The sequence below is a fragment of the Marmota flaviventris genome, chromosome 7, assembly GCF_047511675.1.
Source record: "Marmota flaviventris isolate mMarFla1 chromosome 7, mMarFla1.hap1, whole genome shotgun sequence".
Classification (NCBI taxonomy): Eukaryota; Metazoa; Chordata; class Mammalia; order Rodentia; family Sciuridae; genus Marmota; species Marmota flaviventris.
Window position 1 is genome coordinate 3,131,334 of NC_092504.1, and position 27,126 is coordinate 3,158,459.

Genomic DNA, 27,126 nt, shown 5'->3' on the forward strand with positions numbered 1-27,126 from the left:
TTGAGGGAATTAAGCTGTGTTCATCTTTGAAACATATAGTAGAGTATTATAGTCACTGATATTTTGGGCAAGTGACTCTACATTCTGTTAAATCATGAAAGACAAAGGGAGATATAAAAAGTTTGAGAGCAGCACCATGGCTGTGTATATAGAATTACTTAGTGAATTCACATTTTTTTCTCATTAAAAAAACAGAGAGCCTAATTACACACTTTTCAAAAAATATCTGCTAAATAGCAGAGATGGAATGTGAATTTGTAACACATCATGTGAAAGCATTGTTTCAACCCGAGCCCTGTGTGTGGCTCCCTGCATCATGTTCTTCATGGTTGCTTCTGGACTTCTGGACGGCTCAGCACGCTGTGGCTACCGACAGTGTGTCGCTGTGTGCTCAAGTCAGATGGGGTTTCTCAGAGAAGCATGGAGGCCTCCTGGCGTCTCATTTCTTTCTAGTTCTGCAAGATTTTGGAGGGAGTTTTTATTAATAGTTATATCATGAAAGCATTTTTTTCAGGCAAACAGACTTTTAAGGGTAATAAAGCCAGTGACCACGTGGACGTCTCTCCCTCCCTCCCATATGTAATGTCTGCACATTGGGCAGGATTGCTTCAGGACTTGGTTCTACAGCACTAGACTGACTGTGGAGTCCCCTCCTGGCTTCATTCCCCATCCTCCCTAGAGACCCCACTGGATGCAGGTGTGTACCCTCCCTTCTCCAAGGGTTTATCAGTTGAATTCTCTTTCATGAAGCTTAGGCATAAGAAAAGTTGAGTCCTGGTCCGGTGATCCTGGTGTTAGAGGTGGAGAGGGCTTCTGGGGGACCTACCTTGGAGTGGTCAGAGGAGGTGCTCGGGTCCCTGGCCTCGCCTGGTTCTCAGTACTTCTAGCTCTGGGCCAGGACAGGAGGCACAGCTCCAGGATACCTGCTGCCCTGCCAGCCTCTGCTGAACTGGGCATCTCTGTCCCCTGCATGTCCATCACTTATCCCAAGAGTTCCTTCTGTGTTGGTCAGTCTCCCAGGTGCTGGGGTAAAATGAAGGCACAGGTCCCCGCCTTGCTCTCCACTCCACTAACTGGGGCAATGGGCCTCTGTGCCCAGTGCAGAACCTCCCCCAGGGGGACAGCCCTAGGGTTTTTCCAGTGACAGTCCTCTGGAACTGAGTCTTGGCCGATTTGAATATGTCAAGTGTAGATAACAGCTGGAAAGGAACGTGGATAACAAATGTCTAATTAGAACCCTTAATTTATGTCATTATGCAAATTACACCTCACGTAAATGACACTAATTTAGAAAGGCCTTTCTTCTCCCCTTGTTCATGCTGCTGCCTTGTTCCGACACTCCAGATGCATTCTTTTTAGAACTTTTCTTCAAGCAGTGAAAACTTTTTACTGATGAATAATTTATGTACTGCAAATTGCACGCACCGTCACGAGCACACCTGCATTCAGCCCCCAACAAAAGACAGGGGCCCCCGAGACCCCACTCCTTTAGGGGATCACTGACCTGAGTGCTGGCACCAGGCCTAGTTTTGCCTATTTTTTTAACTTAAATAACAAAAACAACAATGATGATGCATTGCATGCTCTGGGGGGTGGCTTCCCTTATTTGGCCCTAGGCTCATGGGCTGTGTGCTCATGTGTCAGAGAAGCTTGGCACCTGTGCCAATGTCCTGTTCAGTGCACCAGTGTTCACTGCGTGCGTGCCTCCTGGTGGCTCTGTGTGGTCAGGCTGCCAGCTGCACAGGTCTTGGTGGTCATCTTTGGCATCTTTGCGGTGGTCAGCTGGGCCACCGAGTGGTGTGGTGCAGCAGGGTGCTGGGAGGGCTCCACCTGAGGCTGGCACTGTCTGTGCCCACTGTGGCTGTTCAGATGTGGTTTAGATCTGCAGTTCTCTGAGGACTAGTGAATTTCCACATGTCTGGCCATTGACTGTTCCCCATTCAAGGCTTTTGCTGGTTTTCCTGCATAGTGTCTGTCTTAGGGATTCATAGAAAATTGAAAAACATAAATTCTGAAAGTGATTTTTGTGTTGAGTTCACGTAGATAGATAAGCCCTGCATTTGGGTTAAATTCACATTGGGGTGCTGTTCTGTGGCTTACCTTTTATTATCTTAGTGTTCTTTCCATGACCAGAAGTTCCTAAATTACCCACTGATGGTTCTCCCTTTGAGCAGAGCTGTTAGGCCTTTCTACAGCATTCTTTGCCCTTCCCAAGACCACGAAGGTAGAACTACTACTGCTTCCCCGTTCGCACGTGAGCTCTGGATCCCCTGACGTGGGTTCCTGTGTGTGGTGGGAGGCAGGGGCAGGGTCACGTTTTCATGTGCATCCAGTTGCTCAGCAGCTCCCTTTATTGGAAAGATGGTGGTCCTTCCCCACTGACTTGAAGCTGTACCTTGATCAAGTGATCTTCTGTGGGTCTGTGTCTGGCCTTCCTGATTCATTTGGGTGGTGTCTCTGTCTATTGTCAGGACTTCTTTCACAATCACTGTCACTCTGTGGCACGTCTGGCTACCTGGTGTGGAGCTCTCGAGATTGCTTGGGTCACTCCTGGCCTGTGCATCTCCTTACAGATTGTGGATTCTGTTTTCGAGTCTCTGGCAGCCTCTGAAGTCATCTGCTTCTGTGAGCTGGTGGAGGTGTAGCCCTTTTGGAATCTATGTGTGGTGCTTTTACCAGAAATGTCATCACAAGCTGCAGCAGCCACTGGCGTAGTATGGGAAGCCGTTCTCGCACGTGATTGGGCACCTCCCTGACTGGGTCTGAGGCATTCCAGCTAAACTGTGTCAGAACTAATCCCCACCCTTTCTAGGTGTGAGAGCCCATCCGTGTGGGGGTGTGACTGACCATTGACCCTGAGACCAGTCACTGACCCTGACCTTGGAATGCTGTCCCCTCTACCTTGATTGGATGGAATTTTCCCCTGAATTTCTTGTTCCCCATTAAAAGACCATTCTCTGGCGTGCTCTCTCTCTCTCTCCTGCTAGTCTTGTGTAAACCTCGCTGCCCCACCGGGTGGCTCGAGGCAGGAGCCAGAGGGAGAGCCGTCTCAGACCTGGTCAAAGAAGAAGGTAAATTGAGTTTATGTGTGTTTATTTTGATCTCACTAGTTAACTTCTATGCTTAGAACCTCTAGTATGAAGCTAGCGTGCTGGTCGTGTGGTTGAGCGTAGGACAAATGGGTTTCTAAAATTGTGTAGTTGGATATCCATAATCTTCACTATGTAGCCACTCACTGTCTTGCCCTCTGTGGATCTTGAGTCCTGTCCCCCAGGAGAAAATACTAAATTTGAGTTGGTTTGTTTGCCTGTTAAACAAACCATCTCTTCAAGATGAACGACCCCTGTAAGCACCTGACCCCAGCATGGACTGAGTGGACTTCAGGCCCGGTGTCACCCCCCAGTAGACTCTGGCTGTGGAGTGAGAGAAGAGCCAGCAGTGGGCCAGACTCTGCAAGGACTTACTTTAAGGGCACTGTCACATCAGGGACAAGTCCATGAGAGGCCACAGAAGATTCCGGGTGACGGAGGCAGAGGGTGGTGGGAGGTGGTGCAGGCTGCAGAGGAGTGAGGGGGACGGTGAGGCTGGCCAGCTCCATGCCAGCCCTAGCCTAGTGTGGAGGTGGGAGGGACAGGAGGGCAGTGGGCAGGAGCCTGGGCGAGAGTGGCTGTGTGTCTGTGCTCAGATGGGCCACTGGAGCCAAGCAGGAGGGGTCCCCAGTTGGGCCTCAGGATTTCGGAGATGCTGTGAGAGGGTGGGGGCTGCTGGGTCTCCATCTTTGCAGAAATGAGAAGGACTAGGATCAGGTGGGGAGAGATGGATGTGGGCAGTCACCAGGATTCTGCTGTTTGTCACTCTGTGTGGTGGCTGGAGACCGGCTGTCATTCTCTGCCTGCAGGTGTAGGTTGAGGGTCATCAGAATATCAGTGATGTGGGATGTGCTTGTATGGTGAGAAAAGGTGAGTCTGAGACCTGTAATACATCTGGGAAGCCGGGGGTGTGGTTCAGGGTAGAGGGCTTCTCTAGTATGCATAAAGCCCTGGGCTCCATTCCTAGCGCGGAGAGAGGAGAGAAGTGGGAGAGGCCTGGAAACCAGAAGACAGCCGAGAGGGGCAGGTACGAGCGTAAGAAGACTCTGAGTTCGAATCCCAGCTCTGCTGTTTGCTGGTACATGCCTCAATGCCTGCCTCTGGAGCACAGGGGCAATAGGAGCCATCCTACCCATCTGTGAGAATTGAAAGCATGAATAGATGCAGGTGCTTGGAAACATGCCTGGTGTGGGACAGCTATGTAGGCGTGGCTATTAAAGTGTTATGTGGTTGTTTTAGTGCATTTCCAAAATAATGGATGGGGAAACAATTGCTAGAGAGCATGGGGTGGGGGTGTAGAAGAGAGCCTAAGGCAGGGCCTGAGAGGATGACAAGATCAGCAGATGGGAAGAGAGCACAGAGACAGGCGGGTTAGGTTGTCAGAAGAGCTCTGGGTGTAGGGGCGCATGCCTCCGGAGCTGATCCATAAGGATGGCAAGTGATTAGCAAGGCCCTAAGTAACTTAGCAGGATTTGGTCTCAAAATCAAGAGGACTGGGGATGTAGCTCAGTGGTAAATCGCCCTTGGTTCAATCCCTGGTACCAACAAAACAGAACAAAAAAGAGTCTCAGAAATCCAGTCTTACAACAAAGCAACCCAAGAAGACTAAAGATATTAAATGAAAGAAGATATAACAGGGAGATATGAAAAAAGAAAACTGGCATTGGAATATTACTGTCAGAATCATTTGGCGTGAATGAACAGTCAGAGAGCCAAGGGCCTGGCACAGGTGGGAGGCAGGAGGGGCTGCCCCAGGGCACACGCAGGGGCTGGGGATGCAGAGCACAGAGCACCTAAAGGCCAAGGAGCAGACAGGGAACTTCAGTCTTAATGGAGAACATTAAAGGCAAGTGGAACACTTGCCAAATTAAAAAAAAAATACTTATAGCAGGCAGATCATTCCTTCTGATAGCAGTGTGATTAAGTAGACACCTGTCCCGCAAAAAGATAACAAAAAATATCCATACATTTGAAAGTTAAAAACCCATACATCAATAATCCATGGTCAAGGACAAATTAAAATGGAAATTCTAGTGCAATTAGAATTGCTTAGGAATTATAGCACTTCATTTCAACACCAGTGGAATATAGCCAAAGTGGTTTTCAGAGAAAATTTTGTAGACTTAAGTGTATGTATCAGGGGGAAAGCTAGAAAATAAGCATTCAATGTAAGGAGGCAGGAAGCCAGGCACGGTGGCCACACCTAACCCCAGCACCTCAGGAGGCTGAGGCAGGAGGGTCCCAAGGTAAGAGAAACCTTGTCTCAAAATGAAAAGTGGGATACAGCTCAGTGGTAGGGCACTTGCCTAGCATGTACCAGGCCCTGGGTTCCCCAGTCTCCAAAAAGAAGAAAAGAAAGAAATTAACAGAATAAAACACAAAACAAAAGATACGTCGTTGGCAGTTACAAGTAAGAAAATCAGGGAGAAGACAAGGACAGTGCTGACTGTCCTTGGAGGAAAAGTGAAGTGATTAGAAAATTCTGTGAGCTACTTCCTGCTGACGCACTGATGGCCAGAAGGTCGGACGGCTTATAGAAAAGCAGCTCGTCAGCCGGCCCAGGAGGCAGATCTGACGTGGCAGCAGCAGCCAGAGGCCTCCCGAGGCTCTGTGCCCAGGCCAGGCTGGGGACACTTGACATTGCAATAAAAAGCAGTCCCAACCTAGTGCTTCAAACAAAAGTTCACCTCTGACATGCCTAGTGCAGTTTGGTTTTCGGTTCATTCCAGTGTTTCCCCTCCAGGAACCAGGCTGTTGGAGTGGGTCTGGGTGGCATACTTGGGCCCTGGGGTGACATGGCAGAACAAGACAACGGTCCCCAAAGTTGCTGCTCTGCAGGAGCACATGCCACCACATGGTGTGCAGCCTGGCCTCAGAGCCGAGGGCGGGATGAGCCCACCCTGGGGGGCAGCAGGTGCCTTGAGCTTTGCCTTCGGCCTGCAAGGCCAGAAGCTCTGCTCTCTCCAAAGCAGGCTTGGACTGAAGCTTGGTGGTGACCAGCGCAAGAAAAGTAAGTTACTGCCAGTTTCACTTGCAAATATGGAAAATTCCTGAATAAAATATGGGCAAATTGAACCCACCAGTGTTTTTTTAAAAGTGCATTCATAGGAACCACAGGTTGTGTGAGGAAGGCAGATTAGGAAGTTCTCCTTTTTGTCCCCATGAATTCATTCAACAATTATTCCTACTCCATTCTGAAAACTGCTGTGGACACTGGGGTTATGTGGGGAATAAAACAAAGTCCTGCCTTGGGGAAGGCTCTCTGGAGGGTGGAGTGTCACAGGCACAGAAGCAGGTCCTCACGCTGCAAGGGGGTGGGCTAGGTGATTCTCAGAGCCCACGGTCAGGTGTCAGGAGCACTGCTGTGAGAGCCAGGAACAAGAGTGTCCCTGTCTCAGCAACCAGCTAGCTCTGCATGGTGGGCCTGGCCAGTACCAAAAGACAGGAACAATATGCATATGAACTTTAAACTCGGAAGGGAAGAAACTAAATAGTTGTTATTCATCAGCAATATCATCCTCCAGCCACAGGACCTGAGCTGGAAGGGCTCGCAGAGCAGACCTCAGCGGGAGCACGTATGTGTTTCAGTGTGAAAGGACATTTGGAAGAATTAGCACCAAGTTAATAAGCTGGGTTCTCTCTGGGGGTTTTAGGTAATGATCAATAGAGATTTTAGATTCACTTTGCAGCTTTGATACATATTTATGAAATACTTTCTATCAAAGCTGCAAGACACATGTAGTTTGAAGTCATGTGCCTCTCGGCTTGCACTGTCTTGCTAGCTGGAGTCTAGAACAGATGACCTTATTAGATGACGTTATTGAGTGCCCTCTGTGTGCCAGGTCTTATAAGAGTCTGTACATATTGCACACTTGTACACTTGCACACATACACATCTTGTACACTTGCAGCCTCGTGAGCACCAGGTAGCTCACTTGCAGCCTAGTGAACAGTGAGTGGCCTTCTCACTACGTCCCTGTGAAGTCAGCAAGTTGTTATTACCACTTGGTCCTCACACAGCCCTGCAAGTCAGTGTCCATTATGACCACATACTTACAGGAAGGCCGTGTGACCTGCCCACCATGTGCCCAGGGAAACTGGGCAACAGAAGCCAGTGGTTCCAGAGATGAGGCCTACCACTTACTCATCTCCCGCCTCCTACCAGCGCTGGGAGGAAATGGATGGAGTGGCTGGCTTCCTAGTGGCACATCCTGCCTCAGGCAGGAGGGTCTTGAGGTTGACCAGCCTGGGCCACATGGTAAGACCGTGTCTCAAAAACAAACAAAAAAAGGCACGAAGATCACATTATGTTTTGTTTTACACCTAGCATATTAACATATGACCTTTATTATTGAAATTATGTGAAGTCATAACCACCCCAGAAAATCCAGGCCCCAGGAAGGCCATAGCTAACAATGCCACCGTTGACTGGTTGTACAAGCACTGTCTGTGCCTCTCATTGTCAGTCTTTCATCTTGAAGGTGTGGCCTCTAAGTGTGGCCCTCCTGCAGTCCTTGCCAACCCGCCCTGTGGGGTGCCATGCAGGCCCAGGTCTTGAGGCCGTGGGCTTAGTCACCTGTGCTGCGGCCACCCCTGGCTCTGGAGCAGTGCCGAGACCACTGTCAGTCTTCCTTGTGAGCCAGCATTTGGGTGCCTGTGTTTCTGCAGGGGACAGTGTCCCTCCACCCCCCACCCCCCCGTGGAGCAGGCTGTGCCAACAGGGCTCAACTCCCTGGGTGGCCGTAGAGATAGAGAATGAGAGAAGAATGTCTTCATGAACCTAGCTCACTGTATTCATGGAAATGAAAGAAATGGATTTCATGAGGGAACCACCCAATGAATAATGTAGTTCTTTTCAGTTCAAACCAGCAGACGTGAATCCAGTTGGGTCTTATCTTTGAGAAATGTACCGCATCCTCCGAGTGCATCCAAGGCCCTGTGGTCAGATGCCACCTTCAGTCAGCGGGCCACTCATGATCGCAGATGTTGGCTCCAAGCCTGGGATTCCAAAAATGCAATGTGACAAGTGGCGGGTCCGCTGTCTCATTCCCTGCTTGACACTTCCCACACTGACCCTTTTCGGTTCCCGCTCTGCCCACTCTGGCAGCCTCCGAGCCCACGGCATTGGCCCATCTGCTTGCCATTTCACTCTTCGCCGCGTTGTCACATGCCGAGACTTTGTTCTGCTGGGCCCCACGGGACGGTCATAAGTCAGATGGTTCTGGTGAGGTCCAGGACAGACCCAGGGTTTAGATTTCTCCCATTTGGGCCTGTGGTGTCTCACAGCATGCTGCTGTGGTTTTTTTAAGCTTTATCTGGTCTCGTATCCCCCTGCAGGGTTGTGAGATCTGGCCAGGGTCCGGGGCTGGGTGGGAAGGGCTATGGGGCACTGGGAAGCTCCCAGGGGAGTGGGGAGCTGCCCTGCTCCATTCCATCACTGTCCCGACCTCAGGCAGTTAAGAGAGTGTCCGAAGCCTCAGCAGCTTCACTGGGAAATGGGCAGTGGGAATGAATCAGAACGGCAGTTTCTGAACTGTGTTCTGAGGCTTTTCTGTTCAGTTACTCTCTGGCTCTGTGATTACTGGCAGTTTTGTTCAGGTGAGTTGCTGGGCGGCCTTCCTGGGCCTGCCCTGACTGGGGGGTCTTCCTGTTCCCTCCTCCTGCTGGGTGAGCCTGCACCTGTGCCCTCACCAGAATTCCTGGGAGATCTCTTTGGGAGAATGCCTTGCTACGTAGACAGGAAAAGCATCCCACAGTCGGTGACTGGGGAGTGCAGAAGGTACTCTTAGCCCCAAGGGGTGATATTGCAAGAGTATGTAGCAGGATTTGGGTGTGTAGTTGGTGAGCTTGGAGCCCGGGGAAAGCTCAGGGGACTGAGCAGCCAGGACTGCCCTCCCCACACCTCCAGGTTTCCATGTGGAACTTGGGCAAGGTCCAGAATTCCATGTCCAAACTGGCCAGCAGGAGTGTGAAGGTAGGAAGGTGGAACACATCTGCTGTGGTGTTGCATCGAGACGCTGGTCCAGGGTCCTCCTCTTGTGCTCCAGCCCTGAGTCCCCAAAGTGTTGGTATCTCCCCTGATGACATGTGATGTGGTGTGAAGGGTCAGGGCTGGGAGGGTCACTGGGACCTGGGCTCCACGCGGCTCTCCCAGGGCTGAGTGTCACCACCTTGGACATCCTGTTGCAGGCATTCACAGCCTGCCTCCCGAGGCCACCAGGCTCCCCCAGCACCAGTGTGGACTTGGCAGTCTTGAGCAGATGGCAGGGCTCTGCAGCTCTGAGAGGTGTGCCTTTAAGCCTGGGCGCTCCATTCCTGATCTGGAGAAGGGTAAGCAGGTGGCCACCCTGGGCAGCGGCTTTGCTCTGGTGGCGTGGCCAGCAGCTCTTGGTCACTTTCTGTGCTCTCTAGTGAGTGTGCATCACCCAGGGTGCAAGGGCCAGTGTGACTCGTGGCTTCCAGCAGGGTTACATAGGGGTAAACGTGGAGACATGCGTGTGTCCCCTCAGCCTGCCCCTGGGGCCTGGAGCAGTGAAGCCCAGCGGCAGTGTGCCCACGTCTGGTATGTAGAATCAGGACCTGGAGGGAAGACCAGCCTCTGGGCTGGAGAGGGATAGTGCAGTGGACTCCAGGCTTCTGCTCTGCTGCCCCCACAGAGCACAGCCATGACTCCTAGGCAGGACACAGGGGCTGCCTGAGGAGCAAAAGAGAAAGGTATCAGGAAGCGTCAGCCGTGGACGAAGTGAAGTCCGTGGAGTCCATGCTGGTGTAGTGGACTGATAGCCAGGACCTTCCTGCTACAGAACCAGGCTAGAACGGAGGAGGAGGAGAGTGGTGGGGGACCCTCAGAGAAAGCAGACCATGGACAGGCTGGCGAGCCACAGCTCAGATTCCCATGGTTGATCCCAGGTTGGGAGCCCTCATCACAGAAACTTGGGACAGAAGGAAGTCTTTCAGACTTCAGAATTTTTTTTTAATATTAATTTTTACTTGTAGGTGGACACAATATCTTTATTTTATTTTTTATGTGGTGCTGAGGATTGAACCCAATGCCTCTCGCATGCTAGGCAATTGCTCTGCCTCTGAGCCACAGACAACCCCAGCCCCAGATTTCAGATATTTTTAAAATTTTGGAATATTGCCTGTCCATAATAAGAGAGCCTGGGGAGGAGCCTAGAGATGATTTCAGACAGTGAGTTAGTGCATCAGCACCTGAGTGTGCCCCATCACGGGACGTCAGGTGTGAACTTTCCTGCTTGCGATGCCGTATCCCTGGTCAGAAAGTTTGGTTTTTTGAATTGTTTCCCATTTCAGATTTGGGAACCAAGGACACTTGACCTGTATTACAAGGGGAAAAAATGGGGCACTAACCATGTGCTGGAGCAGTGGCCCCCAGTGTGATAAAGTGACATCAGGCTCCTCCCCAGGAGAGGTGGGGAGAAGGCACAGCTTCGCTTCTGGGTGCTCCTGCAGAGTCACAGGGAAGCACTGGACGAGCCCAGATCAAGACTGTCTTGAAAGGTCACTGGTTCCCCCTGAGCTCTAGAACACAGAGAAGGGCTGGGAGCACACCCTGGTGAGGCCAGCCGAGCACAGGCAGAGCTTTGCTCCACGCCACCTGGTTTTACCTGACTGTGCTGGCTGCGCCCTCTCAGGTGACTCTGATTCGCTTGTGTGGGCCTCCCAGCCTACAAGACCCCTTGGCACAGGGTGCAAGGCCCCAGAGCAGCAAGGGGCAGCCCTAAGCGGGGCAGCCTGAGAGCCCAGGAGCCGTGAGGTGTCTTCAGGTGCCTCAGCTGTCGCAGGGGACAGACGAGGCAGGACACCAAAGATAGCAGGAAGCAGTTTTATGTGGCTGCAGCCAGGTTCGGAGGGTACAGCTTTCACTGTAGTCCGTCATTCCCCCTAACCGCAAGTTCAGGCAGTTTCAGAACTTTATACCCAGTGTGTAAGGGGGGGGGGGCTCAGAAGTTCACATAAGATCCCCCTGAGCCTTCTCACCAAGTCCATCAGCACATGCCTTTGCCCGAGAGTGGCCTCATGGTAAGTGCCATCAGACACCGTGGAGGAAAAGCAACTTTTTCTTTCCCTGTTCTGGGCAAGTTAACCCTTCAAGGACAGCAGCTGAGAAGGGGGAGAGCTACTTCTCTCCTTTCTTCCCTCCCCTGCCAACTGTGACCATGGAGCCCAATCAGTAACCTCTTGTCTGTATCTTTGAAATGTAAACATCTCTGTGAAGCCCCAGCCCAAGGCCAGAGGCCTAGTTAAAAAAATCTGTTTTGGGCTGGGGATGTGGCTCAAGCGGTGGCACGCTCGCCTGGCATGCGTGTGGCCTGGGTTCGATCCTCAGCACCACATACAAACAAAGATGTTGTGTCCGCCGAAAGCTAAAAAATAAATATTTAAAAAAAAAAATCTGTTTTTCTTAGCACACTCTGCATTTGTGAACACACTCTACAAACTATTATATATGTTGTTATTTATGTTAGATAGTCCATAAATGCTTGTGAAAAACTAGTAAAGGGCATTCAGCACCTGGAGTGCTGATCTCTTCCAGGCTAGTGGCCAAGGAAGACAGAGCATCAGGAAATAGGGAGTTTAACTACATTGAACTCCTTTGTAGAGATTCTTGTGCTGACAGTCCTGAAATCAATTATGGGGAAGATTTCTGGAGAAGCTTAATTAAGACTTTCTGTGGAGGTGGGGGTGCCACTACAAAGGTGCAGCTGAGCAGCGCGTCCTCTGGAAGGGAGCCTGATGGAGCCGAGCTTCACTGGGATCCTTTGCAGTGTTGTTTCCGTAGGAAGTGTGCAGATTGGTTCAGCAGCTTTTTACCACCACCCAGAGCTGTCTGTGGAGCAGTGTCCAGTGCGGAGCATGGCGCTCAGTGTGCAGCTCAGTGACTGGCCCTGGGCCAAATCCAGGCCAGTGCCGCTCTAGAGAGTAAAGGCTGACTGGAGCACAGTCACCCTGCTCTGGAGTGGACGGCAGAGACCTCGGCCCAGAGAATGGGAAATGGCTCTTGCTAGACCCTTCACAGAAGAAAGTCGCCAAGCCCTCACCTGTGGTGTTGCAGGACAGGCCCTGACCTCGGAGACCCCAGGGATTGACTGGGGCCTGGGTGGTGAGGACAGAGGCATCAGAGGCGACCCTGTGCGGCTTCTTCCCTGGGGAGTGCTGGCCCAGCAGACTGTCCTTTGAGAAGTGTCTGTCACCCGGCCACTACTCGGCACGCGGTGCTGGGGAAGTGTTCCCTTTGGTGCAGGTGCTTCCTACCTAAGAGGACACATGCTCCTCAGACCACGAGGGATCAGGGATCATCTTCTCATGGAAAGATGGATTTTGTGGTTATTTAATTTAAGATATTTTAATATAATATACATACAGAAATGAGAGTGTGACACCTCGCCGTGGAGAGCTGTAAGTGCTTCTGTTTCCTGCTTTGCTGCTGGTTTTATAGAGGACAAGTTACTGAAGGGGGCTGCCTCCTTCAGTGTGTGGGCTGACGGCATGGTCACTGTCCCTGTGCTCCGCCATCCTGAATAATTCAGGCTGGGCTGGCAACGCCTGAGGTCTGGAGTGAATTATGCATGCAGGTTTCTGAGGCTTTGTGTGGTGGCTCGGCCTCCTCTCAGGAGCCCTGAAGGGCCTGGGCTGCCTTTGTCAAGCTGGCTGCCTGGAGCCCTGGAGAAGCTGCAGTCACCTGCCCACCCAGGAAGCTGAGCTAAGGAGCAATGTCCCCGCGGGGGTCTCGAGCTTTGCCCTGGGCTGCGGGGGCTGTGCCGGCTAGCCCTGGCGTGGACTCTCAGGGGTGGTTTGCAGTGAGTGGCTGGAAGTATTTGGTTAAGTGGCATCACAGTGGCTCTTATCAGCTCTACCCAGGTAAAACCCCTTGTTGGTCTGTCACCTTGTCGTGGTTGTCAGGGCAGGCTGGTCTGCGGCTTCCAAGAGCATTAGCTGGGGCGGGGCCTGCAGGTGCGCCTGTGTGGTGATGGACTTGGAGCTGAGGTTCGAGCATTCCTGGTGTTCGGGTTAGGGTGAGGGTGACACCCTGGGGAGATGGTGATGGGCTGAAGCACAAGTTGCAGATTAACTGTTAAGTTGAATCTCAAGGCATTACAGAGACTTGCAACATGTAGCCTGCATGTCTACCCCAGTATGAACGTGGTAGCTTTTCTGGTTTCTATAGATGTGAAGCAGGCTGTAAGACTTTCTTCTCGGGACAGCATTTCTTTTCTAGACTGTCAATCGAAAGCAATGCCCACAGTGAGAGCGGACACAGAGCCTGGCGGGCACTGCACGTGCTGGGCACAGGCCTGCTCTCCCTGCCTTGGGAAGCAAGTGCGTGCTTCCACCCCAGGCTAGAGCCACCCTGCAGTCCCAGCGGGTGCCGCCAGACGTGGTGCACGAGCCCCTGGTCTTGAGTGAGGGTGGGAAGCCTGGTGTTTCCTTGTGCCCGACTGCTGCTTGGTGCCCCAGACCGGGCCTTGCATACAGGTGCACTCCCTTCCGTGGGGTGAGGACAGTTGTGGACTGAAGTTCACAGCTGAAGTGGGCGTTGGCCGGGAGGCAGCTTGGTGTTGTGGGCTGAGCCACGTGGAGAGGAGCTGGGGACTGTGCTTTCACCACCGGCTCTTCTGAACTCTTCTGTATGCACAGGTACCCATTTTGTCCAAATAGAATAAAAAATTTCAGGATGAGCTCTTATGACTAAAGGAATTCTGCAGGAATTTATTATGGGGGAACTAACTGCCTTTGACTTCCCACTGAAGCCTGTGGGATCCTGGAGATGCGGCCATCGGCTCGAGGTGGCCAGGCTGTTGCCCTAGCTCCCTTCTTACCATCTCCCACAGGCTGCGGTGCTGGACTTGAGGCCCATGTCCTGTCGCAGTGTCACATCAGGGGGATTTATAGGAGTAGTTGCTTGGTGACCGTGCAGGAAGGTTGGGCTCAAGGCCTGCTTGGGCGGCTGCTCTCACCTCTAACAGCACTGGGGACTGGGGGCACCTGCACCTGCACCACAGCCCTGACCACAGCAGACAGTGGTCCTGTTCGTGGCAGCTAGGTGACTGCTTGCTAGGCAGGTGCCCAGCCTCCTGTGTGTGTCTGCACCCTTGGGTGCTGGCCTGCACCCTTGCATCATGTCCAACCTGGGAGACCCCAAGGGCAAGGATGGATGCACTCAAGCATCTATGCAGATTCCACACTATGGGGTCACTTGGTGAATGTGATCCCAGAACACCCGGGGATTAGTGGTTTGCTCTTTCCAAAATGTTAGTTTCTTACTCAGTTAAGCTTGCAAAGTGTCAGTATTTATTTATGAGTCATAGAAAGTTATTAGTGTTTGCCAAATCTCATGAAAATGAGGTGAGTTAAGATAGGGGTTCCCTTTGACCTCAGTATTGAACCAGTCTGTGTTCATTGATTCCCAAACAGAGCACATCCTGCAGTCTGCACGGAGCCACGGCCTGCACACCCGAGGTGGCTGGGCTTGTGTCAAGGGGTGTGGACAGGAGCCCAGATAGAAGAGGGAGTGGTGGGTGCTGAGCTGCTGGCAGGCGGTATTGGGGGCTGGCTGGGAAGGGCCAAGGTTCTGTTGTGGAGGCTCCAGTGCCCTCCAGTAGCTGTGCCCATGAGCAGGGAGGTGGGTGCTTTCCAACAGGACACGTTGCTGGAATCAAAACGACTTTCGTTTGAGAAATGAAAGCTCCATTTGCCTTTATAGGGTTTAGCTGGGCCTTCTGCAGCCCACTGGGCCAGCCCTCCCCATCTTCCCCTGCTTCCTGTCCAGGCCCCCAGCACCTCAGCTGGGCCTGTGCCTTGGCAGCCTCGAGCTCACCCTCCACAGGAGCTAGAGGGGCCTGTGATGAACACCAGCACTCCCTTGTTTAGGGTGACACCCCACTGCCAAGGTGCCTGGTGTCACCAATGTTTCTGCTCCTGGTGCATTGGCCCCTGAAGCCTGGTTGAAACCCTAGCCATGTACCACTTTCTCCTGCCACAGGGCCTTTGCGTGAGTGCACCTGGAATAGGAGGCTCTTGCTGGCTCCCCAAGGTTCCCTTCTGCCCCTCCTCAGTTCTCAGTGCAACCTTTATGGCCTAAGAGAAGCAGCTGGAGGGAAAGTGTTGGGGCGCTCACACCATGCAGAGTGCTTTAAACACAGTGTTGCATTTTGTAAGGGTCACCTCATTCGTCAGCACAAAACACTGAAAGGTAGGTGATGCCCTCACCCCCGTTCTGTGTGGGGACCTGAGCTGCCGCAGGCCGTATGCCGGCAGTGTGTGAGTTCTGGTCCGACTTTGCTTTTGGGGTTCTGGACACACCTCTTCCTGGGTTGGTGCTCATTTAGCCCAATAGAGACTGGACACCACTGACCCCTCGTCCTTTGTGTAGTTTTCACAGATTTTATTTTTTTATAAAAAGTAGTGTGTGCCCACAGGTCAGGATTTCGACAGCAGTGTTCTCGTGGTGGGTGCCTCTGTGCGGTGCCGGCATTGGTTCTGTCCCTGGGTGTGGTATCCAGGCTGCCCTGGCTGTTCATGCCCTTGGATGCCTAGCAAGTACCTCTGGCTTACATGCCAGCTGGGGTGTGGGGACATGCTTCTGTTGGGCTTGGATCAGTGGCCCTGGGTTTCAGCTCATGCTCCCCAGCATGCAGGCCGGGCCTCTGTGCACAGCCTGGCTGAGCCTGCTCTTGGCCAGTCGGGTCTGTAATGGAATCCACCTTAACATACCATGGTGAGGTCCAACCTGTGTCACGCGTACAGGAGCCTTTGCCTGCTGCGTGGCTGGCTACTCCCCTGTCTCTGCAGCTTCACACCCATCCTCGGTCCGAGCTGTGGCATTTCCATGTGCAGATTCAGATGCCGGCACTAGCACCTGGCTCGGGTCTTGTCTGAACAGACACTGTGCCTTCCCCCCAGCGCTCTTCCCAGCTGGTATTTCACACCGTCTCCAGGTTCTCCCCCTCTCTGACTCTCTCCTTCACGTCTAAGTTGTTGGGCCACTTGGGTTGGCTTCAGTGCCTTGGAAGGACGGAATATAGCTTGAGTTCCTCAGATATGGCCTGTTCCCCACCCCTGCCCCCAAACATGGCCCTCTCACAGGTACTGTGTAGTAGTGGCACATGGTGGTGGCAGGTGGAGCCGGCCTGCCACATGGCCTGCTTGCTTTGTGCCTCCGTCTTCCCACGTCTAGTCTTCCTCAGGGGCGGGCACATGTGGCCTATCCTGTTCTGATACTGCATGTGCATTTGCTGGACAGGGGTCCAATGTAGAGGGCTAGCCCCTGCCAGGATCCCAGCCCCAGAGAAGGGTGGGGGTGTGCGAGTGAGTCTGAATTCATGGGTGTGCTGTGCCCGTGTGAACTGCCTTCTGTGTCGGGGAGCCTGGGGTGTTGGGACCTTTTAAGCAAGGCAGAGAGGCCAGCATAGTAACAGCCCTGCAGTGCCCTCGGCTCCCGGCAGTGCTGGCTGCACTGACGGCACCACCCTGCCACAAAAGTGTCCCTTGTGGTGAGCCCTGTGTCTTCCAGATGAGCCGCCCACAGCTTGTGTGCCACGTCCTGGCCACGGCTTTCCTTCCTGTCCTTAGGCACTCTGGTGGCTAATGCTACATGGATATTTATCTCAAAAATAGCATGGATGACATGGTGGTTAAAACATGAAATTGTGTGAGTTCTGGTCCTATTACGTAAATTCTTTTGAGCCTTTTCTGTAGCAGTGTGAATTACGTGACTCCTCTTTGACTTTTCTTTTTTCTCATCTCACTGTTGGTTGAGCTCTGAGCATCTTCTGCCAGGCGTGGCCTGCGCTGCTGCACTCACTGCTCTGCAGACTCAGCTCTGGGGCTGGAGGTCAGACCCCTGGCTCTGCTCCTCACCGGAGGGTGTTTCTCTGAACTCTCCTCTCCACAGCAGGGCCTCCCTCAGGCCCTCCAGGCCCTGGGCTGAGTGCCCAGCGGGGTGGCAGGGGTGGCAGGCATGGCTGACGCCCTCCACTGTCTACAGATGGGCCATGCAGAGAGGCTGGGCCTCACCACTGCCCTTGCTTCCCAGATCTCCCACCTCTCCTCCCACCTCTGGACTGTCCTTTCTTGTAAGGGCAGTTCAGTGGTTGACTTGGAGCTCAAGTCCATTACTACTCCCTGGGAATTCCTCTGGTGGCTTTGATTGCGTGGCCGGCCAGCCCGGATGGCCTACCCTGCACGGCAGGTCGAGGCCGTTGTCGTTCAGAACAGATGAAGAGCCACATGTGAAATGATGACGTTTCGTTAGACTGTGAGAACGCTGTGCAAGGTGCCTGCGTTAGTGGGCCTCTGCCAAACGTGCCTGGGCTCACCTGACAGGACAGCGCCCCGTGGCATGCACCCTGCCTGTGCAGAAGGCACTTTCTCTGGCAGTGTGTGAGGTCCTTGGAGCTTCCGCGCACACGGGCCCACGTCCCTCCTCTTGAGCTTAGGTTGCGCACTCGGGGTGGGGACGTTGCCACACCGCTCCATCAGGTGGACAAGGGGATGGACAGGGGCTTTCTGGGCACCTTCCACTTGTGATCACCAGTCATTGAGACATCAAGTGACATGAAATTGAATACGCAGATCTGGGCATTGTGGAAACCCCAGGGTCTTCTACGAGTGCAGCATGCATAGAAGTCCCAAGCTGCAGCTGTGTGCGTGGTGAGCATCTGCCAGTCAGGCTCTGCTGCAGGAGTCCCAGCGTGCTGGCCAGGACCTCACCTGGGGGACTCGGCCCTTGCTCCACCACCGTTGTTGCTCCATGGTGCCTCTGTCAGGTCCAACCTTGCCATGTGCCGAGAGCTGGGTGTGTGTGCATTGTGTTGTTTAAGCTATTGCTTCTCCCTCTCCCCCATGGTCGTGGTTTGTTATTGTGAGTGTGTATGAGGGTGCGTGTGCAGCCCGAGAGGCAGAGTGCATTCTGTGCATGCTGTGTCTAGTGTCCAGGTTGCAGATGCGGAGCATGTTGTTGACTGAACGAGTGTTGTAGAGAATAGAGCTGGGTGCGGGTGCTGTGGCCACCTGTGTGGGGAGCACTTCTGGGCAGGAGCAGGGCAGGGGTGCAGGTGCACCTGTGCTGGTCTCGCAGAGTTGACGGGTGCTGACCTGAAGGACTGCGTCAGCAACAACAGCCTGAGCAGCAATGCCAGTCTCCCCAGTGTGCAGAGCTGCCGGCGCCTGCGCGAGAGGAGGGTCGCCAGCTGGGCTGTGTCGTTCGAGCGTCTGCTGCAGGACCCTGTTGGTGTTCGCTACTTCTCTGTGAGTAAGGGCATCTGGACTCCTTGCTGAGGCTGCTTGGGTGGGATCTACCACCCAGGGCTTGGCCAGTTGCCTCAGACCCCAGAGAGCATGTCACCCTGTAGGCCCCGAATGGCCCTCTGCATGCGTCTCCTCAACCTAGCCCAGGGTGGGCTGGACACAGAGAGTTGGCCCAGCCTGCCTTCCTGCCCTGCCCTCTGTCCCGAGGCCCTCAGGGTCTGGGGTCTCCCCTCCCTGTCTGAGACATCTATAGCAATGGGTGTTGGGGGCTTCTCCGAGTGCTTGGAAGCCAGGTGCGTGCGGCTAGGTCCAGTTATGAAGACACTTGTACTCCCCAGAAGGTCACTTTGGACCAGAGCCACCGTCCTTAGTGCTGAGAGCTCCCCAGTTTCTTCTTGAGGGCCTCGGGTCAGTAGCGAGAGGCCCTGCAGCTTGCTCAAGGGCAGAAGGCAAAGCGAGAGGACACTGGGAGAGGCCAGGCCAGCCCTGAGGGGGACATCCGGGTGGGTCTGCTCACCTCTGCTGTTTTTCTTAGGATTTCCTAAGGAAGGAATTCAGTGAAGAGAACATTTTATTCTGGCAGGCCTGTGAATACTTCAACCATGTTCCTGCACATGACAAGAAGGAGGTGGGTCTGCAGGCCAGGGCTTCACAAGGGTGGCTCCAAGGGCTAGCTCGGGCCTGGCCCGAGCTGCTGAGGAAGGAATGTTTTCACAAGAGCTGAAGAAAGCCACTTCTTTTTCTGAATGAGATTTTAAGTATGTGTGATTTTTAATTTGCCTAAACACGGTTTGCACAAATGCCTGAGCTGCAAGCTCTGCCCCAGACTTTGTGCACCCCACATGTTGCAAAGGGCATGGTTTAAAAGGGAACTTGAAGGGACACTTGGGACAGTGCCTTGGCAACCTTTTCTATGTGGGTGAGGATTGCCCTCACTCAGGGGCCTTGTGTCTGCTCCTGACACTCTCCTGCTCCCACTGTGCCAGGGTATCCTGGGTGACTCCCACTTGCCATCCTTGGGGTGAGGGTCCCTCCCAGGGGAGCTGCTGAGTCTTGGCACCCTGAGCACAGCCACTCGAAGCTTACAGGGAATGTGTTCTGTGCTTCTCACTGGTCTGCCTTTGTTCACTGCCTCAGGCAGAAATACTGGTTGGGGCCCATGAGCATGGGTCTTGGTCCCAGGGCTCCTGTGGCCTCAGGAGTACTGCAGGGAAATGGTGGGAGGCTTGGGGAGCGCCATGCTCCTGCTCAGGCTCTGTGCCATCTCAGCTTTCCCACAGGGCCCGGGAGATTTTCAGTAAATTCCTGTGCAGCAAAGCCACCACCCCTGTCAACATCGACAGCCAGGCCCAGCTAGCCGACGACATTCTCAACGCACCTCACCCAGACATGTTCAAGGAGCAGCAGCTCCAGGTGATGTCGCGGGGCCCTGTCCAGGAATCCCAGCCAGAATCCCAGCCAGGCCAGAGGCAGGAGCCGCAGCTCTCGCCAGGGAGCTGCTGACAGGCCTGGGTATGGGTGGGTAGCTTTGACCCCAGGGGAATTCAGGTGAAAGTGGCTGGTTTCGTTTGGGCTAAAGTAAGAAGCTTGCACCACAGAGGCCTGGCGCTTATGCCTAGGCATGTGTGCATGCACAGGGAATCACATGCTCCGGGCTGATGCATCCAGACACCCCTTGACTGAGGGCAGGGTCGAGGCCCGGTGAACCTGTGTGGGTGAAAACCACCAGTGCACCCCACCTACCCAACACCTGTGCTCAGCCACCTGGTACACCATGGATCCTTGGTGTTGGCCTTGGTTTAATTTTGGGAGAGTATGTGATGAGACCAGGGCTACCCAGCTGTATGCTCCACTGCCCCTGCCGGAGGCTGTGCTGTGGGTTCGCCAGAGTGACATCCTGACTAGAAGGAAGCAGGTCCTCTCCAGGCAGCTCTCCCTCTGTGGGATCCCCAGCTGCTGGCTTCACATGGCTTGTTTCAGAGGGAGGAAGGAAAAGCTGTCTTGTGAAGAGAGAGAGTGAGCTCTGCAGGAGTGCAGGAGAATCAGCCTGGATACCCTCGGGCCCGCGGGGTTGGGCTAAGATGCTATCCTTCCTGAACAGGGCCAGGTGGTGGGTGTAAACCCGTGGCCACCTGGGACCTGGTCAGAGACGAGTATTCAGTTCCTCCTTTAACTGTGTGGCATTGCATTTGCTCCCAGATTTTCAACCTGATGAAGTTTGATAGCTACACTCGCTTTCTGAAATCCCAGCTGTATCAAGAGTGCATCCTGGCTGAGGTGGAAGGCCGTGCCCTCCCAGACTCACAGCAGGTTCCCAGCAGCCCTGCCTCTAAGCACAGCATCAGCTCCGACCACTCCAGCGTGTCCACTCCAAAAAAGGTGCTGGGGCCAGCCTCAAGCCACGGGCGCATACCTGTGAGGGGCTGTTGCATAGGTAGTGGGAGTGAGGCTGTGCCTGCCTGTCCCTTCACCAGCTGGAGACGTGGTGATGCTGCGATGGTGCGAGGACTGCCCCTTGACCTGCAGAGATGTAGATGTTTCCACAGAGTCCTTAGGCTTGCAGCTCAGCCTTCAGCCCCTTTTGCACTTCATGTAATATTAAAATGACTTCGCATCGTTTTAACTGAAGTTTCCATTTGCTGACAGTTAAGTGGGAAGTCAAAATCAGGAAGATCCCTGAATGAAGACGTGGGGGACGAGGACAGTGAGAAGAAACGGAAAGGGGCCTTTTTCTCTTGGTCAAGGAATAGGAGCACTGGGCGGTCCCAGAAGAGGAAGGAGCATGGGGACCATGCCAACGGTGTGTGCACATCCAGAGGGCCTGCAGCTGCTGTCCCGGGGATGCAGCCCTTGTGTCCCACAGTGAGAGGCCAGGGTGGGGGTGCATGCCTGGGAAGGGGCCAGACAGGGAAGCAGGCCAGCTCTGGAACTTCCCCACTTCTGTGTCCCTCTCCTGCTGCTTCTTGCTGTCAAAGTGAGAGGTGTTTGTTAGAAAATTTGGGAAAGATCATCAAGTAAGAAGAGAAGACAAGTGTGCCATCGTTTGTTCACCCAGGGGCAGTTGGCTCTCTGCCCAGGTCTCTTTCAAGCGTGTGCTCCCATGTGCCTTCTCCGTGTGTTAGAGATGTGAGGCTATGTAGGTGTCTGAAGCACGTCCCAGGCATGGCTCTTGGTTATTGTAGACCTTATGGAAGCTTGCCCATTCCAGATGCTTTTACCTTTGACTTTTCTGATACTGATGAGAGTCCTGTGGTGACTGGAGGGTGAAAGGCAGGCTCATTAGTGCTCAGCCGCCTCAGAAGCCCAGGCTGCTGCTGGCTGCTGGCTACGCTGTGTCTCTAGCGCCATGGGCCGGCAGGCTGGGAGCATACATGCTGCAGGCACAGAGAGGTAGAACCGTCGATTCCGGGTACTGAGGAGGCCGAGGGAGCTGGGGGGACTCTCTTCCCTGGAGGTTTTAGAGAAACATCATTTTTCAGAGATGAGGATCCGGCCTGAAGGAATGGGGCTGACACTAAGCATTTGGTCCCTTAGTTTAAACTGGGCAGTAAACACTACGAGTGACCCAAGAACAAGACAGGGTGCCCAAGGGAGACAAGCAGGAGGCCCCAACCTCCACAGCTGTGCCAAGGGGCTGGTGCACTCGCTGCCTCTTCCCTCAGAGCAGCTGCTGGAGCTACCCTCACTCCTGTCCTTTGGGAGACCCTAGCAGGTGGGGGCCTGGCCAGCCCCAAGCTCTGGTCATGCTGGCAGGTGGTCTTTTCAAAGCAGAGGCAGTGAGACCTCAGCAAGGGGCCACCTGTGGGACGGATGCTGTCATTAGGTGGGGCTGGGGCTCCCGAGTTCCTGGGAGATGGGGAGTGTGGGCCCCATATAGTGCATTGCACACCTGGCAAGGCCCATAGAACCATCTGGAAAGGTCTTTTAAAATCCCGATGGCTGGCACTCCCCAGAGTTCAGACGTTCCAGTTCAGCCTCAACAGGGCCTGGACAGAGCCTGGAAGTCCACTTTGGGGTGGGCCAATGGCTAGGAGGTCACTGGGACCTGCTGTTTTACTGATCTCTAGCCCTGACCACCCCCAGCCTGACTCAGGAGTAGGCCCAGGTTTTAGAAGTCCTCTCTGTCCAGTTATCTGGTGCACAGGTTAGCCTAAGAGATCGTCAGTGCTGTTAGCCACGGTCCATTCTTGGCTCTGTAGGACTTTGCAGAAGATGTGGACTGATCACTGATAAGAAGTGGCCATCAGCTAACTATCTTCTCTTGTCCATGGGACTTTTATGTAGGCCCATGAATGGCCCTTTGAGAGCTGCCTATGTCTGCATGTGACTGAAGACACACAGCCTCTCTGTGGGGCACCTGCCATGACTGGGGTGTGAGCTTGGAGCACACAGGGCGGTGCAGGGCACAGGGCGCAGGGGTGATCCTGCATAGCTCGGGGGCTGTGTCAGCCCAGGCTTTTGCCTCTGTGAGCAGGAAGTGCTGGTGTTCCTTTCTGTCCTGTCACCTGTTCAGCCCATGGGCAGCAGGTGGGGGTGGGGTTTCTGTGTGTAGTGAGGAGGACACACCTGTAGCTTTGGGCTCATCTGAGTCTGTTTCCCTCATCAAGATTCCCCTCATGCCAATGGAGGCCTGTGCCGCCGTGAGTCCCAGGGCTCTGTGTCGTCGTCAGGGAGCCTGGACCTGGTGAGTTACCACCTCCCCTCGCCTCAGGGACACAGGCTGTACCCACCAGCTGATGGATGAAGTGTGTCTCATGAAAAGCCCAGGGATCACTTCACAAGCTGGGCACATGGCAGCAAAGAGCAGCTCTCCCAACCCCGGGTTCCTGGGTTCTGGAGGCAGAGTGGAAAACTATTTGGTAGGTGGGGAGGGGTGCTTCTGAAGGACTAAGTTAGTGTTGGTTTTATTTCTTAAACCCTTTGTTCTAACTTAGTTCACATTTGTTGAACCCCTAAGTGGAGCAAACGAGCTGCTTTGAACCCAGGTGCCCTGCCGCCATCCTGTTAACTCCAGCATGCCTGTCTGTACCGCTGCCTGCAGGGTCTCCAGTGCTTCTGCTCCCCCAGCCCACCCAGGGAGCCAGGCACAGCCGCTGACCCCCACTCTAGCTGTCTCTCACTCTCTGCTTCTGTGCTCCTTCTGGCCCCGGGTTCCAGTGTGGAAGGCGCTGGTTGCATGGGTTAGGATCTGCTAGCTTCTTAGCTTCTGTCTGACAAGAATTTTGGGAAACCTTATTGGTTGCCGCATCCTGCCATTCAAAATTGTCAAGTGGAATTAATTAATGTAGACTGTCATTTCTTCTTCAGTTACACTAAGTACTATTTAAGGGGTTTCCAGCCCTTAGTTAACTGTTGCTGCCACCTGGATAGTTCAGAACAAGAATCATTTGTTACTGTGCTGTCTGTGGGTCAGTTGGGTGGTCCTGCTGACTAGGTTTGCCTCATGCGAGTCTCTGGTCCCCTGGCCTGGTGGCTGGTGTCCTCATTCTGACCCTTGGCTGGCCATGGGACTATATGCTCACCATCATCCAGCAGCCAGCCCAGTCTTACTCCCGTGCTATTCCCTTATCAACACTGTGGGGTCTCAGGGACCAAGCGTGAGCCGAGCAGAGCGGCCTCTGGAGGCCTCGACTGGCATTGGTACTGTCAGCCCCATCTGCCAACCCAGGATCCAGGGTGGCCATGCTCCTCCTGGAAACAGCTGAACGGATACAGGGAAGGGCACTGTTCAGAAATGGTCCCAACTGGCCCATTTTCTGAAATAGTGCCTTGGTGAAAGGGACTCTGAGGCCTTGAGGCAGAGCTGGTGATGATGAAGTGGCATCAGGCCAGCAGAAGGACGCCTGCAGGGCACTGCTGATGCAGAGGGTCTGAGAGACCTGGGAGGGCCAGTGCCATGCTCAGGTGGCCTGTCCTCATTGCTTTGGTACCATGAGCTGCCATGTGGCTGTCTGCTTCCTGGTCAGGATGAGATGTGGCCAGTGACCCTAGCTATGTGGGGCTCTGTGTCCGCACAGGACAGTCTTGCTTAGATTGACAGCCTGTAAAGTGCATTGCCCGTGTTCTGAGAGGTGGGTGCCCTTCCTTCCCAGTGATCCGAAAACCCAGTAACAGTGGGGTTGATCTTGGGGATTGCATGTGGGACAGACAGCTTGTTGGGTCCCTAAGCCAGGCTGGGATCAGCTCCAGGAGGTTCCGCCTACACCTGTGACTGACTTGCCTGTTCCCTGCCCCGTAGGCAGAGACCAGCAGGACCTCTGCACCTGAGAGAGACAAGGCTGCCAAGCACTGTCGTGTCCACCTCCCGGACGGGACATCCTGTGCCGTGGCCGTCAAGGCAGGGTTCTCCATCAAAGAGGTCCTGGCTGGACTCTGTGAGCGACATGGCATCAACGGGGCTGCTGTGGACCTCTTCCTGGTGGGCGGGGACAAGGTACAGGCCATGTGGACCTGCCAATGGGCTCCTCTAAGTGCGTTTGGCTGTCTGGTTTCTCTGTGTTGGGTGGGCTTGCTGGGAGTGGCTGCGTGTGACATGGGGCTGGCACCTGGAGAGGGACAGCCTTCTCTGTGCAGGGCTATGTCGAAGCTGCCCTTTCGTTCTGCGCAGCTGTGTGCTCCCCTCTAACTGTGGTCTCTTTGTTCCAAGCCGCTGGTGCTGCATCAGGACAGCAGCATCTTAGCCTCGAGGGACCTGCGCCTAGAAAAGCGTACTTTGTTTCGGTAAGAGAATGATGCACGTGCCATTTGGAGAGTCCTCTGGTTTTCAGGACTTTCCCCACATTGCCAGCCGTGCTGCTGGCCTGGGCTCTCCCCCAGTGGATGTGCGGTTGTCCTGTGACAGGCCGTGAGGACCGGCAGGTGCTGACGATGGCGGGTGGGATGCAGGTGTCCTGCAGATGGGCTGCTCTGGCCCTAAGACCGCAGAGGGCAAGGGAGGCAGGCACTCTCTGCCTGGTGGGCGTGTGAGGTGGCCAGACTGCACCGCAAGCTCTGGATGTCTGTGCAGGACGAGTTCTGTGACCCCTGCTCAGCCCAGCTCCACAAACCAGAAAGAACTGGGCTCCTGCATGGAGGAAGGTGCTTACAGCAGGCTGGGCCAGTGGCTGGGCCTGCCACACTGTTGTGGTTCTGCACTGGTGCTCCCGAGGTCTCCCAGCAGGCATGGGTATGAGTGCTTTATGAGTGTTTTCATGCTCCCTCCCCAGGCTGGATCTCGTTCCAATTAACCGGTCGGTGGGACTCAAGGCCAAGCCCACCAAGCCTGTCACAGAGGTGCTGCGGCCAGTGGTGGCCAAGTATGGCCTGGACCTTGGCAGCCTGCTGGTGAGGCTGGTGAGTGTGGCCTGCTGTGGCCTCCGGGGCTTGCTCCTTGGGGACGAGGGCAGAGCACCATGACTCGCCTCAGCACTGTCTTCCCTGGTCAGGGGACCGTGCCCTGTGCTGCTCTCAGTGAGTGGAGATGCCTGTTGTTTATTTGTGCCGTGGTCATTTTGGAAAGGTCTATTATTTGCCCTGTGGTCTTGCTCCTGGAAACCATAATGAGAGGGACACGCACACAACCATGTGCAGATTTGCCAGAAAGCAGAGCCCTCCCACCCCACCCAGCTGCTAGGCCAGCCCTCTGCTAGGCCTCAGCGCACTGTCCCAGTTCCCAACTGCCCCTTATAGACAGGAAAAGGTCCACCCGCCCCACTGTCGTGTGAACGAGGTTAGGGAGAGGAACACTGGGCAGCAGGATAGCAGTGCCCCTTCCCCAGCCCACACCAGTCCTGTCCCCATGGGCACTTACCAGCAGCGGAGTCAGCTGTCTGGCTGTGCGGTGCTGTGTTGGCTGAGTGCTGTGGTGTGGAGTCTGCCTCTGTCTTTCAGGCAGTCAGTACAGGGCAGGCTGCAGCTGGAGCTTGGGGGCCACAGGGCACTGGCCAGCCCCTCCCGAGCCCATAGTCAGCCCCAACATGCATTTGATACTCTCCATGCTCTCCTGACTGAGGGGAGTTGAAAGTGCCGAACTTTAAGCTCAAGTGTTCTTTTTTAAGCAGGGCTTTTGGTGAAGGAAAACAGCTCTGGCCAGAGACAAGAGTTGGGGTCTGTGGAGTCGGAGCTGCTCCTGTGGTTGCTTGTTGCTCTCTGCTTTGCAGTGAGCACATGCTGCTTTCGGCATCTCTCAGGACGGTGTGTGGGATGGGCTGAGTGGTTCTAGTCACGTGGAGGCTGTGAGTCGTATTGAGACCTAGGCCAACTGAGATCAATAGCCGAGAGTGGTTTTTGAGTACTGGCAAACCTTCAGCTGCGGAAGGAGGTGTTCCAGCATGCACCAGGGGTCTCCAGTCTCCCCTCTAGTGACTGGTGGGCAGAGCCACATGCCAGCTCCTTGGGTACTGCACTTCCATTTTCACCCTGGCAGACAGCCCTGACCCCAGGGCCAGCTGGCGTGAGAGGCTGTCAAGAAGCAACTATCCCAGAAGCTCCGATCTGAGTAAATCATTCAATGCACCATCTCTGCCTTTAGAATGGAGAGAAGGAGCCCCTGGACCTTGGTGCCCCCATATCGAGTCTGGATGGACAGAGAGTTGTCCTAGAGGAAAAGGACCCTTCCCGAGGAAAAGGTGAGCACAGGCAGCAAATCACCAGCCTGCTGGGCCCAGCCCACCGCCCAGCTGCTGAGCAGCTGTGGTCTCTTAATGCTACCCCCGATGGTGTGCATTGGGGCTGAGGACCTCCTGAGGACCAGCGGACCTCCTGAGGGCCTGTTGACCCCAACATGGCA

General features: G+C 54.2%; 1 protein-coding gene across 3 annotated transcripts in view; it reads left to right on the forward strand.

Annotated features, from left to right (window-relative positions):
* The window catches only part of Rgs12 (regulator of G protein signaling 12), a 115,196-nt gene that overhangs the window by 76,224 nt on the left and 11,846 nt on the right, over window positions 1-27,126 (forward strand). For all 3 annotated transcript variants that reach the window (XM_071614110.1, XM_071614111.1, XM_034635895.2), the window contains exons 5-14: window positions 18,190-18,359; window positions 18,895-18,987; window positions 19,629-19,772; window positions 20,559-20,738; window positions 21,006-21,159; window positions 22,967-23,043; window positions 24,598-24,792; window positions 25,006-25,079; window positions 25,565-25,691; window positions 26,869-26,965. In XM_071614110.1, the coding sequence (XP_071470211.1) occupies window positions 18,190-18,359; window positions 18,895-18,987; window positions 19,629-19,772; window positions 20,559-20,738; window positions 21,006-21,159; window positions 22,967-23,043; window positions 24,598-24,792; window positions 25,006-25,079; window positions 25,565-25,691; window positions 26,869-26,965 (1,311 nt within the window). The remainder of the gene's footprint in view (window positions 1-18,189; window positions 18,360-18,894; window positions 18,988-19,628; window positions 19,773-20,558; window positions 20,739-21,005; window positions 21,160-22,966; window positions 23,044-24,597; window positions 24,793-25,005; window positions 25,080-25,564; window positions 25,692-26,868; window positions 26,966-27,126) is intronic.